General features: G+C 50.6%; 2 protein-coding genes across 2 annotated transcripts in view; one reads left to right on the top strand and one right to left on the bottom strand.

Moving 5' to 3' along the window:
- The window catches only part of CCDC148 (coiled-coil domain containing 148), a 45,495-nt gene extending 41,260 nt beyond the window's left edge, over positions 1 to 4,235 (top strand). Inside the window, 2 exon segments of the mRNA XM_086615981.1 lie at positions 1,999 to 2,139; positions 4,089 to 4,235. Coding sequence (XP_086472107.1) covers positions 1,999 to 2,139; positions 4,089 to 4,235 — 288 coding nt within the window.
- Positions 4,236 to 9,124: 4,889 nt separating this feature from the next.
- Positions 9,125 to 16,771, bottom strand: UPP2 (uridine phosphorylase 2). The gene is made up of 7 exons (XM_086615788.1): positions 16,716 to 16,771; positions 15,965 to 16,082; positions 14,839 to 14,997; positions 12,436 to 12,550; positions 11,572 to 11,781; positions 9,790 to 9,936; positions 9,125 to 9,297 (listed from the first exon to the last, which is right to left on the bottom strand). The coding sequence occupies exons 1-7, from the start codon at positions 16,739 to 16,741 to the stop codon at positions 9,125 to 9,127; spliced, it is 948 nt and encodes a 315-aa protein (XP_086471914.1). The 5' UTR covers positions 16,742 to 16,771.
- Positions 16,772 to 19,009: the final 2,238 nt, after the last annotated feature.

The following is a 19,009-nucleotide window of genomic DNA, read 5'->3' as shown; positions in this document are numbered from 1 at the left end:
AACCCCTTTGGTTTCAGATAATTTAAACAGCGCTAAAGCAGCAGCTTTCTCCCCGGCACTGCCTGCGGTTGAAAATACAGTATTTGAGGCAGCCTTGACCTCACCTTCAGCGTGGCCTTTGGCTTCAGGGTTAACCCTCCCAGTACAGTGTGCGTGCCAGGGAAACTCTTCCTTAGCCCCTTGTGGACTCTTTGTGGCCTTGTGAGTGCTTCCACTTCTGCGTTTGGGTGTGCAAAGTCAAGAAGACGGAAGAATATAACAGAGATCAAATACTCCATGTTATCTTCTCTGGGAGAGCTGAGCATAACAGGAATAAATAAACCTTAAGGGATCATTGGTCTGTTATTTCAGTCATCTTTTAAACTGTTGAACTCAGGCTCATTTCCAGTCAATAATGCTTTATTTTTAATAATTTGATTCAATTAAATATTTTGCAGTATTAACTGTTGTTTTAGATTGTCAATGCATTTTTAATAACTACTCTATTATGTCTTTTCTAAGTTACTGGTTGTATTGCATTGTCTTTTGCATCAGATTTTCCAAGAGACTGATTGAGAGTCATGATCTGTTGATCTCTTCTGACCCAATTCTCCTATCAAAGAAGGATCACAGAAGGGTTTGGGTCGGAAGGGACCTCAAAGACCATCCAGTTCCAACCCCCCTGCCATGAGCAGGGACACCACCACACCAGGTTGTCCAAAGCCCCATCCAATCTGGCCTTGAACACTTCCAGGGATGGAAAAATGCTTCTAGAATGGCCTTTGACCAGGATGGTAGAGCTCCCACTTCATTACATTTTTCTAACCAATATTTATTTTCTGTGTTTCACACTAATGAAATACTGCTTCATAAAATATGCCCCTTGACTGGGGAGGGCAGGGGGAAGATCTTCAGTAAAGTCATCCAGTCTATATATTTTGACAGCCTGTAAATACAAAGATGACATTTTATTAAAGAGATGGGAAAAAATTACCATATAGAATTTAAAATATTTTTCTGGTTTTAGCCAATTCGGATGGTGTCCTGACTTTGATTATTTTGCTCATGCATCTTTCTGTATTTTTCCAAAGTAGTATTGGGCTATATCTGAATGTTTTAACACAAAAAAACTAAGCAGTGAAAAAAGGTTGACTCTTGCACAATACAGTGTTTGAGAGAATCTTTGGTACTGATCTAGCCACAGGAAATTAAACAGTTAAAACAGATGCACTTAAGGAAAAAAACAACAATTATGTTATTTGTGGCCTATTGCTCCATATTGTTGCCCATGACTCTGTAGAAATTGTAAACTACTGATCTCAACACCTTCGTTTCCATCAGAAGAAAAAGCAAAAAGTTTGGACTTCCAGGAATCGTGGGTGTTGCTAAGCTGTGAGTCTGCCAGTTCCTCTTGGTTGCTGGTTTTGAACGTCCGAGCTCGTGTCGGTCTCTGCCGGAGAGCCGCGGGTGCCGCCGCTTCTCTCTGCGGTGTCCGCGCGAGCCGGGGCCGCGCGCCGCCCTGACGGCCCCGAGACCAGTCGTGCCCCTGTTCGGGAAGTGTGTTCTCTGGTGGCCCAAAGCTGACCGTAAGCCAATTTCCTGCGGGCGTGTGACGAGGTAGCCACACAAGCTCTCCCTTCACGGAAATGCCATCCAGCTTTCAAGTTGGTGTTGTCAAGGACTGACAATTGGCACTCGCGATACGCAGGTTTTTCTGCGTTCTCCACTCCACAGCAGTTCTGGGCAGGCACAGTGCTCTAAGTCCCGCCAATTAAACTGTCTCCATTGGGAAACAGGAAAAAAATCTCTGGCTTTTATTCTCTGTCAAAGTGGTTTACTCTGGATTCAAGTTTTAAGCTTTACAACCTTATATATGGATACGAGGTGGTTTAAGACAACCTTGGAAACTTTTAAACCAGGTAAATGATCGTGTTCTCAAAGGATGCGTTATCGATAACAACCTTTTCTCACCTTTAGGTCCACCCAGAGTAATTGTTATGTTCGTGTCATGTGTTTTAGGTTGCTGTTGTTGCAAAATTGGATCCAGCCAGAGTAGTGGCTGATACAGTGGCATCTAAAGCTCGGATGGGCCTTGGAACCAAAGAAGAGTTTGATCTTCAGAAGCCACTGTTTAAGTTGCATACATACAGTGAACAGCAGGTAATTTTCTGTAATCGTACTGTATAGTTTATTGTATGCACATATATCTTAGCAGTGATATATAGTAATAATATATCCTAAATAGCAATCCTAACAGTAGAATATAGAACAAAACGTGTGTAAAACATAAAACATCAGGAGTAATAGGTGGAGTAATCTCTCTGACCCAATGTAGACGCTGAAGGAGCACCAGAGTGTACCGCGAAGGTCCATTCAGGTCCAGCGTAGGACTCCTGGGCTCTCCGGGCACCGCACCTCCCGTTGCCACCACCGGCAGGAGGACACCGGGCGAGAGGGACCGTTGGGCAGTTCCTCTGCTTGCTGGGTGTTTTGACTGATCTGTTTGCTGTTTTTTCATTTCAAATTCACCTCTTTTACATTTTTATGTAATTATTTTTAAAAAATGCCTCCTTTTCACCGGCTCCAGTCAGTGTCGTACTAAGTATTTGAGGTGAATTGACTCAGCAGAAGAGTTTTCCTGACTGTATACAAAAGAGCCACGTGACAGGTAGCTCAGTTATGGGGTATTCTTTTCCCTTGGAAGATTATGCACAGCACAAATCTCATCATAAGCTGAAAATTAGTATCTTGACTATATTTACGCTATTGCTGGACTGAAGGTCGGTTGGGATGTGATACCTAGGGCTAAAGGAGAAGAAACCTGTAAGGTGTAAATGAAGCAGGAAACTGAAGTAACTATGCTCATGTTTTCGGGTCACTCAGATCCCTGAGGACAGTGCTAGCTCAATTTCAAATGGAATAAAGCAACATGGGGGGGGGGTTTTGATTCCTTTACTGTTCCCCATCTGCTCAGTCTATGCATTTGAATTTATTCCCACTCTGGAATTTGAAAACTATGTTTACAGAAAGAGAAGTGCTATGATGTAATTCTATGGTGTAAAAGCTTTCTTTTAGCACTGAATAAGCTGAAATTTAATAATGTCTGTGACTGAGCTTGTCCAGCACTTCCCATTTTAAGCCATTTTAAGCTTCTTAGTTTGGTAAAGGAGAGATGTGGGACAAGACATGTAGTTTTTGCTTGGCTATTAAAATTTACCCAAATCTGACCGATGTATGAGGTTCTGAAAAGCCTTAGCCTAAAAATGCTCTGAACCTGTGTATTGGGGATTGATACCTGAATTCTCAGAATATTCTTTCTGTTTTGACTCTGACCAGGTTTTGGTACTGCTCAGACTGCAATACGTGATTCCTGCCAAGTGTATTAGCGTGCTCCATCCTGGAGCCACAGTGGTTAGGGATAATGTTCCCCAGTGTTGGTCTTCCCAGCAGCTCTGGGCACTGTGGCAGGTGATGCCAGAACCGACAATGCGACACTCTCTTGTGCTCCCTCACTGTAGCCCATAGAAGGAGGATGTGGAAGACGCTTACAACTTTTGTCAAGTAACCTTCTGACAAATTTTAGAAGTAATTTCCCTGAGCATTAATTGTTGTTATGTCAAATGGAAGTGGCACTGCCATTTAGTCACAAGGCAACGCCGTGAGAAAAATGATGAACGCGTTCAAAGCACTCAGATTCCATGGAAACAAACAGGAAGGGGTTCCAAGTCTTGTGCTGCAAGCAGGGCTGTGTAGGTGCGGAATGTTGGAGGAGGCAGCGACTCCTCGGTGAGGAAGCTGAATTAAAAGTCGCTCCATTTCTCATCTACCCTTTGAGTTTTGCTGAGGAATGACAACCAGGGCTCTTTATTAAAATAGTTAGTGGTCATTAATATTAAAAGGAGAGTATCCAGATGTATGCAGTGGGTTAAGGCTTGTTCACTGTAGAGTTTCTCTTCTTTTGAAGGCTTTATTTTTATGACCATAGTTTTCTGACTGTATTTTAAAACTTTTTAAATCCCTACATCCGTAGATAACCTGTAAGATACACTGTGTGTATGAGGTAAGTATTGTTTTGTTTCTATTTCTCGTTGCTGTGGTTTATTTAACAGATCATTTCTGACCCCAGACTTCGTGTTGAGCGAGCTCTTCGAGAAGCTGGACTTCATAAAACACTTTATGCAAAAGAGATTTTACCAAAAATCCCTCCACTGAAGCTTCCAAGAAGAGATATGGAATCTACAGCTTTTAAAATGTAGAGTGCCTCTTATATCAGGAGTAGAAACGCTTCTGAGGTATGGTCTGGCCTATAATGTGAGAACTTAAAATAAATTTCCCTTGGGCTGTGTCATACGCCTCCTTAGCTCTCAGCGTGTGCAGTCATTCAGAAAAGCAGCGTGCCCTCCCCGTGCAGTGCTGCAGCAGCTCATGCCTGCCTCGCTGCACCTTTTGCAGAGGTTTGGTGTAGGCTACTGTAGCATAATTTCACGTGTCCCTTTGTGCTGGGAGACTGGACACCCGTACGTGGAAGACTCCCACAGATGTTACAGGCCAATCTGATATATCGCATCTCGAGTAGGAACTCTGCTTTTTTAATTGGCAGCATAAATCCAAAATAGCTTTGCAGAACAGTCTTTAGATCTAAACTTTAGATTATATTATGATATATAAATGCATCCCACAACTTTTGTTCCAGGTTGCTTCAGAATTTGATTCTTTTAATTATAAAATTTGCATTATCATGAATGTGTCTATTATTCCTTCATTATTTTAAGAAGAAACTTAACCTTTGTCTATATTTAGAAACCAATTTGCTGCATCATATTTACTGCAAACCAGTCATGCAATTTCATATTGTAGATTAGTCTCTCAATATACATTATAAATCAGAAATAATGTTTCAGATCTGGGATCTTTATTTTGGAGCTGAAACTACTGAATATGATTCTATTAAATGAAAGGGAAATTGATGACATTTCATTTTGTAACTGATTATGTTTTCAAGCCTTACATAAGATGAGTGTAGAATGTATGTAAACAAGTTGCAACTGGCAGTTTAACCAAAAATTTCTAAGGATGATGAATATCTGAAAGATCTGAACATCCATAGCTGTGTATCTAGATAATTGTGGGAATGTCGTTAATGCAATATTGTAATGCCTTGTAGGTGTTAATGGATCACATACCTACAGTGCCTTGTGAACAGTAATTCCTCGCTGTCGGAATGAGAAATTGAGGATCGGGGGTAGATGAGGGCCCTGACTGTGTTCTCCTGGTGAGACCACAGTGCAGGTCCAGCAAACACCGAGGGAGGTTTTGCTGCCAGCTGCTGTGTGCCACCTCATTCCCTGGCACGGGCAGCAGCCCCCTTTGCTTGACATGCTCAGCGACTGCACCAAATGTTTTGCAGTCAGAGAAAAGGAATGTGAATTTTTCACCCCTCAAACTGATAGCAGCATAAGCAAAACCTCGTAGCGTGAGCCTGGTCTCAGCAGGTGTCTCAGCCCTGGGGGAGGGACGTTTGCTGGGCCCTGGCTGTTCAGGGGTGCAAAGCCAGGAGCAGACGGGGACGCGAGGGGTGCTGGAAAGGCAGGGGAAGAGCCGTGCGACAGGCTGCCCAGAGCGAGCGAAGCTCACGACCAGGAGCAACGTAAGCTGAGTGCTGAAGCTGTTATTTAATGAGGGGAGAAATGCTGCAGAGGCTGCTCGAAAGCCATGGGAGCTGTGTGTCTTCTGGATTTAGCTTTTGCATGTTTCTGCTAAAATTACAGTTCTGTGTGTATTTGTGCATTTTATTTTGGTATCTCATTTGGGGTAACTTACTATTTTTAAAACACACTTGGCCAGCTTCACAACTGGTTGGATGTTCCTGCAGGGGAGACCAGCACTGAATTGCTTTTCTTCTGGAGACCAGATTGGCTTCTAGACTGCTTCCCAGAAACAGAAGATCCCAAACTTTTGGCAGTTGAATTTTTTTTTTCCTTGCCTCTAAAAGCAGATCGACGAGATATTCAGTGGTGCAAAATCTTTTCAGATTATAGTTCTCTTGTTAACTTTTATAAATACCAAGACATTTTGTAAAAAGGAAAGTTTAAATGAAACAGACATTTGTTTTTGAAATAAAGAGCTCTGATTTTTAGGCAGTGTCTTGTGATTGTCTTCACGTCTGCTGTTTCTCAGGGAATAGACTGAGCAGAAGGCCTCTTACGCTGATGAGTCTGTGCCAGCTCACTGCAGCCTTGAGTTGGGGCTTGTTGTTGATACAGTGAGGCTGGAACGAGGATCTTTAGAGGCACGTGCAGGTCAGTGAAACTGGCTTCAGGTATTTTGCTTGGCACAACCAGAGGCTGCCCTTGCCAGGAGGGCTCCTGCAGATGGCCGTGGCTGCTCTCCCTGCCCTGGCCAAGCGCCACCTCTCTTCTGTGCTCCTGCAGGAAGGAGGTGGGTGTTTCACCTTACTGGATTGTCCTGACCTTAGCGCTGCTCATAAGAAATGATCAAAACCCTTCAGAGAGTGGAAATGCTTATAAGGATATTTGTTTTCATGATAAATGCTTTCTACACTTTCCTTAAAAAAAAGAAAATTTGCAAGTTATTTTTGTACAAAGATGTATGAAATTGCTTTCACAGAAATATAGTAATTTAGAAAATGTTAATGGAAAATAGACTTCTCAACCAGCATCTCTTGCAGTACTACTTTGTTGTTTTTGACTCGGTAAAGGTACCAGTTCAGAATTCAGCCATCCTTTATGCCAATGAACGAAGTCCATGCAGTTTGGCTAACAATCTGCTTTTTTAAAGCCTGAGAAAAACTTGATGAAAATTAAGTTACGCGGTTTCAAGATATACTACTTATCTGTGAATTTTGGTAGTCGGAAAAGTGGCTTAAATGTTGAATAGTGCCTGAAAGTCAAACATCCAGCTGGCACAAGATGAGTTGATGCAGTATCCAGCTGTTGCAAAACACTCAGTTTGTGCCAGCCTATGTGCATGTAAGGTTACATGCACGTTTATGTGTGTATTTATAGAAAAAGAAAAACATAAGTGATGGCGAGGCCTGTTTTGACCCTTCTGAGAATAGAGAGGGTTTTGCAGCAATGGTCAATATTTTGAAAAGGAGCTCACGGAGGACTCGTGTTCTGAGCTCTGTAAACTACTGACTCATCCGAAACCCTTACAGAGTGTCAGACCTAGAGTGTGCAGCAGAGAAGACATTTATCATAATCATTAAGCTAAAAGCAAAATAACTGAACCAAGAGTCTCTTCACTGGACAATGTTCTAGAAAACAGAGTTCGCCGTCTCCTGCAAAGTCAATCGCCAGGACCGTGTTTCCGTAAGTTACAGCAGAGCAAACCTCACCCATCAAATTAAGCTAAATGTTCAAGTATCGCATTTCTCTTCCTGGAGTGATTTTAAATTGTTTTCACAAAGAACTTGAGGAATGTGTTGCTATTATATAGAAGTCTCTCAAGTGGACTTTGGAGTTAGCGGAACTGGGGTTGAGCAGTAGGTTAGGTTGCATGTTACGTGGCTGGAGTGATTTGGTTCCGCTCTGGGAAGGCCCTCGCTCCTGTCCTGGGATTCCTCCCCTCTCGGATTAATGTTTGAGCCTAAAAACTGCAACCTCAGAATGGAAACTAGGAACCAATCTCCTTTTCTTGTACAAAGTGGAGTTTGCTTTTTCATGGCAGCAAACCGCACGTGTCCCAGATCGCAGTGCTGGCAAGTTGTTGGCGTAGCTCTGGGGCACCATGAAAGTGGGGTCCCAGCACCAGGAGAGCCCACGGCGGGAGCAGCCTGGACCAGCCCTGCTCCACTGCCGGCCCTGCGCCCCAGACACGGAGCTCTGTGGCGGGAGGCGGCAGCGTGCCAACCTGCAGAGGGGTGGCAAGAGGGGCACCAGGAGGAACCCACACGTTCGGGAGGCACACCGAGCTGCACTCGAGTGCGCGGGAATATTGCCTGGACTAGAGGGGCTTCGAGACTGCCGATAAAACAGATTTTAGGATACTGAACAGAGAACGAGTGCCTCAGGGACAGCCCCTCAGCACGTCTGCATCTTTAGTTACATGTTTCGTGGTCTTAATAGCGTTGATATCTTAAGATCCTCTCCCATGGTTTTTGGTGTGTTAAAATTTTGCTTACCAGAACTCTTAAATCCTGTAAATTACTGTTCCAAAGGTGTCAAAAGTTGTTGGAAAGCAAGCTTGTTAGTGAGCCTTAGGAACTGGAAGTGATTTCAGTGGGAAATTCTCCAGGCTGTAGGTCACCCTCTGCAACAAACCCCTCTACTCAGCCCGGGCGCAGTTCGGTCCGTACAGCTCGTGGGGACGCGGAAAGGCCGTTGGTTGTTTTCTGGGTCCTTGATGGGTGTTGTTGAGCAGACGGGTGGCAAAGCCGTAGTCCCTGGCAGTTACCTGAGTCAGGGCAAGGTTATGGCGGGAAGGTGCTCCTGTCCCCTTCACTCCCGGGGGTCCCTGTGTGTCCCGCACCCAAACCTGCCCACCGTGCAATGGGGGCAGAGCTGCTCCTGCGCGGGTGGGACGGTCCGTGCCAGGGGGATTCCCGCACACAGACCTCTTGTTCAAACGCTCTGGTGCACGTCGGGTTTTGACAGATCTGTAGATGTTGTACGAACGAAAGTCTGAGCAGCTTCGTAACAGCAACGAGCAACAATAATGGTCACAAACGTGGATTAGTTTCACATATCATTTACTTCGGCTTTGGCTTTATGCCACATGCAAAGGGATCTCGTTCCTAGAGGATCCCTGTGGACAGGAGCGACCCTCGCGGGACAGTCCTTTGCAGCCCCTGCAGACGGGAGTGAGGAGCGTGCAGTTTGGGAACAGCCCGTGCAGTTCCTGTGCCAATGTCGGCTGGAGCTCTCCTCGGGTGCACACGTGCGGTGTGATCTGAGCCATCCTGGGGCTCCGCGGCTCCTGCACCGCAGCGTTTGCTGGATCTGGCTGCCCAGAGGGCACCTGCCCATGGGAGTATGTTGTGACCAAGCCCGTCTTTCCCAGGAAAAGGGGCCACGGTGTGCCGGTGTGGGTAGGTCCCAGGTGCCCGCTTCTGGCACAGCCACGCCGGGGGCACAAACGTGCACCAGCTGGACCCGGCTCCCCAGCGCTCATGCCATGTCGCCCATCAGCTGCTGGAGAAACGCGCGTTTCCCGCTGGCGGGCAGAGCCGCAGGCGCTTCTGGATGAAGGCGGCGATCAGGCGCTGGGGCCGCTGCTGGTACTCCCGCAGCACCTCGCGCGGCGCCCGGATCTGGTCTCCCTCCAGGCGGTCCAGGAGCGTCACGCAGACGACGGCGGCTGCGGGAGGGCCAAAGCGCTGCGTCACCTTGTGTGTGACTACCGGCACCCGCCGCCTTAAAGCGCTGTCCGCGGGGAGGGAGAGGGGTCCTGCTCCCGCCACCCTCCCCAGGGCTCGCTGGGGGCTGCGCCGGAGTGGCAGGAGCCGTGCCGGAGCCGGTGGCCATGGCACTGCTCTGCAGGCACCCACCGCTCGGCCCGTTGCCTTCTCAGCCAAACGGGGGAAGGCGGCTGTGGCGCTATGGCCGGGGCTTCTTTTGGGGCTGGGAGAGCGATGAGGGGGGATTAAGTTGTGTTTTGTCCAACGTGCGTTTAGGCTCTTTAAAACAAACTTGGTTTTTTATTGAGCCACAAAATTTGGTTTTTAGTGAGCTTGTGAAAATTGTTAGGAATGCATTTTTGGCCTGCAGGGTGTCAGAACCTGGCCCCAAACGGAACGCTTGGCTGGATGGAGCCGGGGAGCGGGAGGGACGCGGCCGCGGGAGGACTCACCTCTCAGCCCGCACAGCCCGCACAGCGCAGCGAACACCGCAGACTCCATTTCGATGTTCCTCACGCCGGCATCATACGCTCTCTTTAAGTACTCCAACTTTTTTTCAATGGAAAAAGAGCACAATGCTCCGTCTAATCGCCCCTGACCTTGAAAGGAAGCAGAGAAGCATCACCGCTGGCCCTGCGTGGGTTACGGTCATGGTCAACAGGATGTAGTTTCAAACGGAAAGTCTGGCAGTGCCCACGTTTTGTCTGAAGCTGACCAAGTTTTCCTTTGAACAGTTACTAAGCTCGTGTTACCCTCAGCGTTTAACAGCGGTGCGCTATGTCTCTGTGTAGAGGAGAAAATTGCACAGGTTTTGGCATTTGTAAAAAGGACGAGTGAGCCCACAGGTGCTGAGTGCAGGGAGCGGGTTGACTCTGCAGGGGCAAGTGGTCGCCGCTCCTCTGAGGCCCATGGCATACGTCAGCTATGAAGGTCTGCCAGGTTAAATCCAAAAAATGCCAAATTACTGTGGAAGAGGCACATAGCAAGCTGTATAGAACAGGAAAATTGGGGAGAGGGAAACCTTCTTAGTTTAGGTTTAATTTTTCTTAAGCGTCTGCCATGGATGGAGCCAGCTGGAGCTGCTCGCAAGTGATGGTCCCTGCTCGGGCAGCCGGGGAGCTGGGCACGGGCAGCCAGGAAAGTCGGGCACGGCAGCCAGAGAGCTGGGCATGAGCACCGGTGCTGCTGCTCCCTCCTGCTCCCGTTGCAGCCCCAGGGCATCGCCGCAGACAGGACCCCACGCCATGCTCGGTGCATCCGGGCGCAGACACCCACCCTGAGCCTCTCCTCTAATTCCACTGGTGGCTTTGGCTGTCCTGCACCCGGGTCCACAGAGCGGACCCGTCCTCGGCGCAGCTATTCCTCTTGCGCCGTAGGGACAGTCCTTTCTGCAAGCAAAGCGTGTACCTGTGGCTGCGCTACCCGGGGCAGAGCGCTTCAGCTTGTTGCTGTTCCTGCCGTTAATCCTCTCAAATGGTTCTTTGTCTAAATAAAACATGGCCTTGAGCAACACGCAGATGGTCGCGTTTGCAAGCAGATCCAAAGGTCTATAAATAGTCCTCAAATTATTAATTCTTCATTTATTACATTTCAACTACTCTGCAATCAGCATTCAATTTTGCAGAGGGAACGGTTCCAGAGTAACCAAAGTTTGTTTACGTAAATGCCACACACTTCCTGACATTTTTCTAGCGTTTGGTAGTTCTGAAGTTACAATCTTGTTGTAGGAAACCACTCAGCGTAACCCATCTGCTGGGCTTGCTACAGGAGTGTGGACGAGGGACCGTTTTCTTTGCCAGGGTGAGGCTCCTGGCGTCCTGCTTTTGGAGAGTCTGCGACCACGCGTGGCTCCCGCGGAATGGCTGGGCTGGGGGCAGCAGAGGTGCCCCCAGGTGCCTGCATTGTCCATGGAGCAACTCCTGCTGGGCAGATCTTTACTCTTGATCTGCCACCAGCTAGAGCAGCGCTGGTCTCGCAGGTGGCACTGCAAAATTTAACGGTCAGATGCACGAGAGACCAATTAGCAGAGCAGGTCTCACCTGGCAGAGTGCTGAAACTGGCACTGCGTGTTCTGAAGGCGCACCCTGCTCTGCTGAACAAGCTCTAATGTACCAGGTGGCTCTGCTCCTGGGGCCCTTCTTAGGCTTTGTGGTGTGGATAATTTTGCTTACGTAAGAACGTAAAGACTTGGCATTATGTTTGAGGGGAGGGAGGACACTCAAAGATCATTTTACCTTCATAGAAGTCGTAGGTGCACATGGTGTGGCCAATGAGAGTGGGAAAGTCAGGAATCTCCTTGCTGCAGGCAAGCAGTTCCTCCGCAAGGTCCTTGTCCAGCTCAGTGCTCCGCACCACCACGTCATCCAGCACCATCTGCTCAAACTGTGGCCTGAAGGAGGAGTCCACCGCTGTGTCCGTGATCACAACAGACCCGGCCTCGATCCCTGTGAAAACGAAGGCTGAGGCTAAGCCAGAGCTGATACCGCTTGTGACCTGCTGGAAAACTTCAGCATGACAGAAAGATCTTTATAGATGTACGGGTGACTGTGGGGTGGTTCTTTTTAGTGAGCAAAGCAGATGTGAGAGAGTAATTGAAATTCATGCAGTAGCACAGATGTAGAAGTAAAACATACAGAATCAGCACACGATGAGTGATTGTGGGAACATGCTGAGCAGCAGCATTTTAATGGCTTCTGGCTTGCAGAGATCATGCCCCACCACCAGCTCGTGCAGGTGTGAGCAGCACCACTGCCCCGGCCAGGAGTCCCACCAGCACGGAGGACTACAGACACCAGAACAGCTGGGAGGATCTCAAAGTGTGAAAATGACTTCCAGTCCAGTGGTTTCTGTTTGAAAAGTGGTACCCAAGTGTTGTGAATTCAAGGCCTTCGTTCATTACGAAAACGTGCGTTCTGCTAAGCTAGTCACTAAAAGTTTGCTGCGTTTTAACCCAAAACAAAATATCTTGTTGTTTGATATTGGAGGACCTGACAAAATCCTGAAGCTCATAATTACATGACCCATTGCTGAGAACTTGTGGGGTTGGGTTTTTTTATTAATACCCGCTTTGCCCGGAAGAAGGACCATGGATTGCTTACCTAAGCCTCCGGACGTACCGATGCGTATAATAGTAACGTCTCGGCATTTTGCATGGTGCAGCAGTTTGATCAGTTCATGAAGCATGATGGAAATGGAAGGGATGCCCATCCCGTGCTGTTGGGAGGAGAGAAAAGAGAAATGTCATTCCCTGTGATGCTGCAGCGGGTGACAGGTATGTGATTGCAACGAGCCCAGGGTTACACTGTGACCTCTTTCCACTGATGAGGCCAACAGCAATTTTTTCATAGATTTCTAGGTTGGAAAAGACCTTAGAGATCATCCAGTCCAACTGTCCCTAATCCCCATTAAACCATATCCCTAAGTAGTTCATCCACCCTATTAAACACATCCAGGGACGGGGACTCAACCACCTCCCTGGGCAGCCTTTTGAGTGGAGAGAGAGACGTCTCAGTGTCTATGTAGCCTGTCCAGTTAAAGCATCTAACCCTCTTCTCCTTCTCTTGACACTTTCAAGGCTCTTATCAATAGAGCTGATGTTCATCCTGGGAGACCCATACATCAGGTGCACAGATGGTGCCTCTCCTTCCAGGAAGGTCTCTCCACAAAGGCATCCCAATGGCTGAATGCTCCAAGACCTTCCCCTTGTGTTGCCCGTCCTTACGCCCCATGCTGACTGCCATTCTTTATCCGGTCTTGGTGTGGCGAGTTTCAGGGAGGACGGCCTGAGCCTCTGCTTCTCTGGTGGCCTCCAGCCCCTCCTTGCCTCGTGCCGGAGCACCTCTGCCCACATCGCTGGGCGTGAAGGACACCGGACGGGTTTGTGCCCCTTGGCGAGTTTGGAGGTCAGGTGTTTGCTGCGTGAAGCCTCGTGCCTGCCCGCCCTCCTGTCCTGCTCCCATCTCGCATCGCCCGCCCTGGTGTCCCTGTGTCCCAGCGCCTGCCCGGCTGCCTGCAGGCTCTGCCCTCCGCTGCGCCAGCCCGTTCCCCGTCCTCTGCCCCGGCCGGCGCTGTCTCGCCATGCCATCTCCACTGCCGCTCCTCTGTGCTGGCAGAGGCTTTGCAAATCTCGAGCTGCTGAGGCTGCCTCTTCTGCCCAGCGCTCCCTCACATCATCATCTTCGCTTTGTGCTCCATCCCTCAACCGCTGCCCTCTTCTTGGCTTTGCCTTTAAAAGCAGAGGGTGTTTGGTGGTGTGGGGTTTGTTTTTTTCCCCATGAAAAACGCCTCACATGCTTTTGGCTTTGCTATGGTGTTCAAAAACCTGAAGGCAGCACGTGTAGAGAAGCTTGAATTAGTTAATGCAACACACGCAGTCTGCGTATCGCTTTGTCTCTTTTCATTCGGCTGTGAAACTGATGCTCTGTTAGGCTTATATCACGTTTTAAATATGAAAACGTTTTGCATGTTGTTATTCTGGAACATCAGCCTGACTTATTTGCCAATGCCTAAAAAATTTATTCTCATTGTAAATATTCCAAGCAGGAAGCTGTGTTCCTGCCTCCGGTATGTTTGAGTTCATTTGTGTTTCCAAGCAACTTGCCGAAATGTGCTGTTGGCAGCTGCTCCGCAGGGGCGCTGGGGGAGGCTCGCTGCCCGCGGCCCCTCGCAGGGACCAGCCCGGCAGTCGGTGGCTTCTGCGTTGGCGCAAAACTGGTGCGTGGCCAAGAGCTCAGCGTCGGCTTTGCTTCTCGCTGTGCCACGACTGCTGCCAGACTGGGGAGCAGAGACACTTGTGGGCCTTTTTCCCCTTGGATCCTGTCACACTGGTTCCCTCAGGCTTTTCTGTCAGTCAGGATTGGTTTGGTTTTGTCCGAGGGACCAAGCGTGAGCTGTGGTGTGAGCGACGCTGTCTCCTGTGAATCAGATTTGAGACTCATCTTGTGCCTGAAGCAGCGACGGTGGGACCGAGCCCTGGGCTGTGAGCACCCACTGGCACAGCCTGGATTTGCTTTTCCTGTGTGCAGTGCCAAGAATTCTGCTGCTCTTAAAGAACAGAGCAAGATTTTTCCTTTAGAGCTCCTGTCAGTGTAATGCTTCCAGCAATATTTATAGTTCCTGCATGGTGGGAAGTGGTCTTCACCTCTTGAATTGCCAGACCGCTGAGCTGAGCCAAACACGAGCGTGTTCGTCTCTAATACGACGCTTTTGAACCTGAACACGTAGGGTGCTGAGAAATATCGCTCCAACAGAAGCAGCTTTGCCGTGGCTGAAAAGTAGCACTGGTGGCAGCGGCTGAAAACTGAAAAGAGGGAAAAATCTGCCAGTGGGCATTGTGGGAGGCAGAGGCACGGGAAGGAGAGGCCGTGCCAGCCGCTCTCCCTGCTGCGGGGCAGCCGGGACCCCGCGGGCAGCAGCAGAGCCCGGGGCAGGCTGCGGTGAGCGCTGGGATGGGAAACGTACGCGGCGCAGCACGGCGCGGTGCAGCACGGCGCGGTACTCACACTGATGGAGAGCACCGGCCCAGCCCGGTACATGGCGTAGCGGTCCGTCCCCGCGCAGATGTCTGCCAGGTCCTCCCCGTCACCCGTCAGTCCCAGCTCCTTGTGCATGAACTGGGCAAAGGCCCGCATCCTGTTGGGGCTGCCGCCCACGCAGACAAACTGGGTGGTAAAATAGGAACGTGTTGGTGCTTTTTAGCTAAAATAGGTACCAAGATTCAGCCGTAACGTGGCAGTGGCAGCTGCACCAGACACGTCTTGCAGGCAATTGGGGGACATCAGAACAACCGAGGGCCTCAAAAACAGGGATTCACACTAGAACCAAACTGTTACTCCTTTAGGGTTGTGTCTACACCAGGACCCACAGCTGTACAGTTGCACATACTCGGGTATCAATCTCAGGCCAAGAAAATGTAAAATAATTCAGCAAATTTGAGCTGTTAGTATTCCCACTGATGGCAAAGCAAAACCAGATGTTAGAGTAGCTCGTCATGTAATTTATTCTATCAACAGTGTCGACTGCAATTAGTGAGCACTGCTGATGACACAGAGACCACGAAGTCAGAGAGAAAAAGGACAAATTTTACATATTAAAAGAAAAAAATGCTCCCTGAACACAGGAGGGGGACCAGCACGTGACTGTAAGGGCAGCACTGCTGATCCAGCTGCCAGCGGTGCAGGGGAGCAGGAGCACATGTGTGGGCTGGGGAAATGCTCCCATTTAAAATGGAAGAGGAATGCCATCATGACAGGCTGCTTTTGACAGTAGATCTCAGCCAAAACTCTGATATTCTCTTTCCCTCATCTCTAGTAGATGATGATGATCAGACACTTTGGACAAATGCTTCCTCTGTCTGTCCTCTAACATGGGAGCCAATATAAAATCAGGTTTTATGGAACTACAGGTTTTTAAAAGGATAATTTTCTGTTTGGGTTTCTGCCAAAACAAGCAAGGATGTACAGCATCCCTGCCTGGGCTGCCCTGGGTCATTGAGAGCCTTTACTGAGCAGCCAGACCCCATCCCCGGTGGCAGCATCCGCAGCAGCGAGGAGCAGAGCCGTGGGACGAGGGGCTGGAGAGCCCTGTGGGGCTGGGAGCTGCTGCCTCGCTTCTGCACCTGCTGCTTACCTTTATGTCCCCAAACATCACCGGCAGGTTGTGCGTCTTGGTTCCCAAGTCCAAGTGATACAGAACGTCCTCCTCCATGGAGTCCAGGTGCGGGTTTTTAATGTGGACAAGCCCACTGCTGTGGGGAGACGGGGCGACAATGGGTCAGGGGCACGGCGCAGCACCCACAGGGACAGGGCAGGACGGGGCCTGCCCATGGCATGGCCCTGGTGTCAGGGAAGAGACTGGACAGGGACAGAGACGAGCCAGCTCCACGTGGCGTCTGGGACCACTGCCTTTCTGCCAGAGCCCTGCTGTCACACAGGCTGTCCTCCTCCTTACACCCACCGCTGTCGGTAACCTCGTCGGCATCTCTCTTACCATGTCTGCGTATTTGGCAAAAAACGTTTCTCAATATTTATCATCAATTCAGTCAATGGCAACCTTGGCTCGCTCTTTCACATAATTCTGCCAGAAATATCTAGCGGGTGACGTACTGTGCTGTTTTGTACGCGGCAGCTTATTAAGCTTTTAGCAAATCGGGATTTTGTATCTATATTGTCCCAAATAACTGCCTAGCATACAAGTGCAAATTAAATCAGATTCTGCAGACAGCGGGAGGCCGGTTTGGCTTCCCTTTCCACCTGCTTTAATAGATGGAAAGCAAATAAGTAACAATACAGGTCAATTTTATAAATGAGGCTTAAACAAAACCCAGAGAACATTTTTCTTGTCTTATTAAAACAAATTCAGACCCTCCCCTGTTACTCACCCAGAGTAACCTGTTGTTTCGGTCATAGTGGCTCTACCAGAGTCAGCTGAAAGTGATACCCTGCAGAGGTGGGAAGGAGAACACCCCACTATTTCTGCAGCTGTCGGGTTTCGCAGGGCAGAAGAGGCTTTTAAGGGGCTCTGCGGGGGGTTAAGCACCCACTCCCTGTTTTGAGCCACAGCGGCTGCTCCCCTGCTGCCCGCTTCCCATTGCCCCATCAGGTGCCAGAGGTTCCTCCTCGGCCGGTGCCGCGGTCGGTCCCAGATTGGCTGTTTTTGCAGGTGTGTCCCCGGTCACCTCGACTGGCCTTCCAGCACCGCGCTGGGGTGGCGAGAGCCGGGGCCAGTGACCTGTGTGCCTCCTGGCCGGCAGGGCGGGCGTAGAGCACGTGGCAGGCACACGTGTGCACCGGGGCTCCAACAACAGCTGCGTGCCAAGGCTTTGTCCCAGTTGACTGCCCCAGCGCTCCTGCCCTGACCGTGCTTCCCCCAGCCCCGGGGATCGGAGCTGCGCTCCCGCCCTGGCCGCTGGCTCCAGCGGTGCCTTCCTCTGGCCCCGCTCGGTGCAAACCTGCCCCCCCGTGTTGTCCTCAGAGGCACAAGGAAAGAGCTGATGCCATAGCGAACCTGGCGGCCTCTGGGAAGGGGCAGCAGCGCGTCGGGAGCGGCTGTGCCACAGCAGCCCGGGCTGTTCCGTGGGTGCCCGTGTGGGTGTGGGTCAGGCCCCGCTCACGGGTGCCAGGTGTGTCTGTGCCACCAAGGAACGCGGTGCTGGGGGCACGGGCTCAGTGGGGACGCTGGCTGCAGGGCCGGGGCTTGGCACGGTGGATTCCGCAGCGCCAGGCAGCCTGAGCACAGGTCACCAGGGGTGGGATGCCCGTTTTGTTTTGAACCATCCAGTACTCATGGGCAGCCCAGGAAACTGTCCGAGAAGGAAAATGCTCATGAGGAAAGCATCAGAAGGTGGATGTGCCCATTCCTGCTAATCCCCACCTTTGCCCCCACGGCTCTTAACACGAAAAAGCGACTGGCAATGGATCTGTTCTCTCGCTGGCCTCGCTCCCCGGAGGCAGCACTGACAGCCACAGCAGTGCCCAGGTACGGTGGCAGACAGAGGCAGAAACGGATCCTGGCCTGGAGAGGCTGCTTTTGTTCTCAGCAGCGTCCAGACAACGACTTTGTTGCCCCTGTGGCTGCACCCGAGAGGGTGCAGCAGCGGCTGGGCCAGGCTCCCCGCGGGGCTGGCGGCAGGAACCGCCAGACGCCGAGCAGGGCTGCGGGTGCCCGTCTCTGCCTTGGTGCCTCTCAGGTTCATCTCGTGGGCGACGAGCTGCCGTTTGAGACAGACGCGCACGAGCGCCCTGTGCTGCAGGAGCGGGAGACGACTGGAGGTGCTGGTCCTGCTGCCTGTCCTGACACGGCGTGAGACGTGTCCCAGGAGGTATTTCAGGCAGCGGCCGGAGGGGCAGAATCTGGCATTTGCTGCTGGCCTCTGGGAATGGTAGATGAAAGCTCTGGTTAATTAGATAAGTGCTAGGTAATTAATTTCCATGGTGAACTGAACCAATAAACACGTCTCATTTCAGTGCGGATTTTGTCCGCCGACGCTTTTGATCTGCTGCAGTGTCGGATCGCTTCGCTGTGATTTACACGATTGCCATCGCGGGTCCCCCGGCTGCGACGCAGCGCTCGGCCTGGCAGCGAACTGCAGAGAAGCACGAAGAGGCTGCAGAAGCAGCCAGCGCGCTCATTACAGCCTCTGGGCAGCCTTAATTGCCTACAAAGGTTGTTATTATTTTATTTTTTTTTTAGCTTTGCGAACTTTTGTAATTGGAGCCGCATGAACGTGTCAGGGCCTGGCTGGCCGTGGACTTTGCAGACTGAACTGTTCAGATCTGGGGTGGGGGGCTGGGCTGGTGGTGGACTCCTGCACCCAGGACCCCAGTCCCACCACCCCTCTGCCCAGCCAGGGACAGCCAAGTGGCTGGGGTTGCCTCCCCCAGCAGAGCAGATGGCAGATGCCTCCCCCTGCCCCTGGCTCAATAGCTGGTCCCCTGCCATCCTGCCTTCACCTGATCGCTGCCGTGCCTGCATCTCCGGGGTCCTGGGCTGAGTGCCAGGCTCACGACACAGGGCAACCGGCTGTGCAGAGTTAGCCCAAAGTCAGCACAAAGCTCTGACACCAGCTGGGCGCTCGGCCGTGGCCGGCAGATCAGCTGCGTGCCAGGCTGCGAGGTGGCATGCGAGGCCAGGCGATGGGGCTGCTGGGCTCACCGCCCCGCTCCTGCTCCTGCT

This window comes from Tauraco erythrolophus, chromosome 8 (assembly GCF_009769465.1).
Source record: "Tauraco erythrolophus isolate bTauEry1 chromosome 8, bTauEry1.pri, whole genome shotgun sequence".
In the NCBI taxonomy this organism is placed as follows: Eukaryota; Metazoa; Chordata; class Aves; order Musophagiformes; family Musophagidae; genus Tauraco; species Tauraco erythrolophus.
The sequence above is the reverse complement of the archived record's forward strand: the minus strand, read 5'-3'. Positions and strand labels throughout refer to the sequence as shown.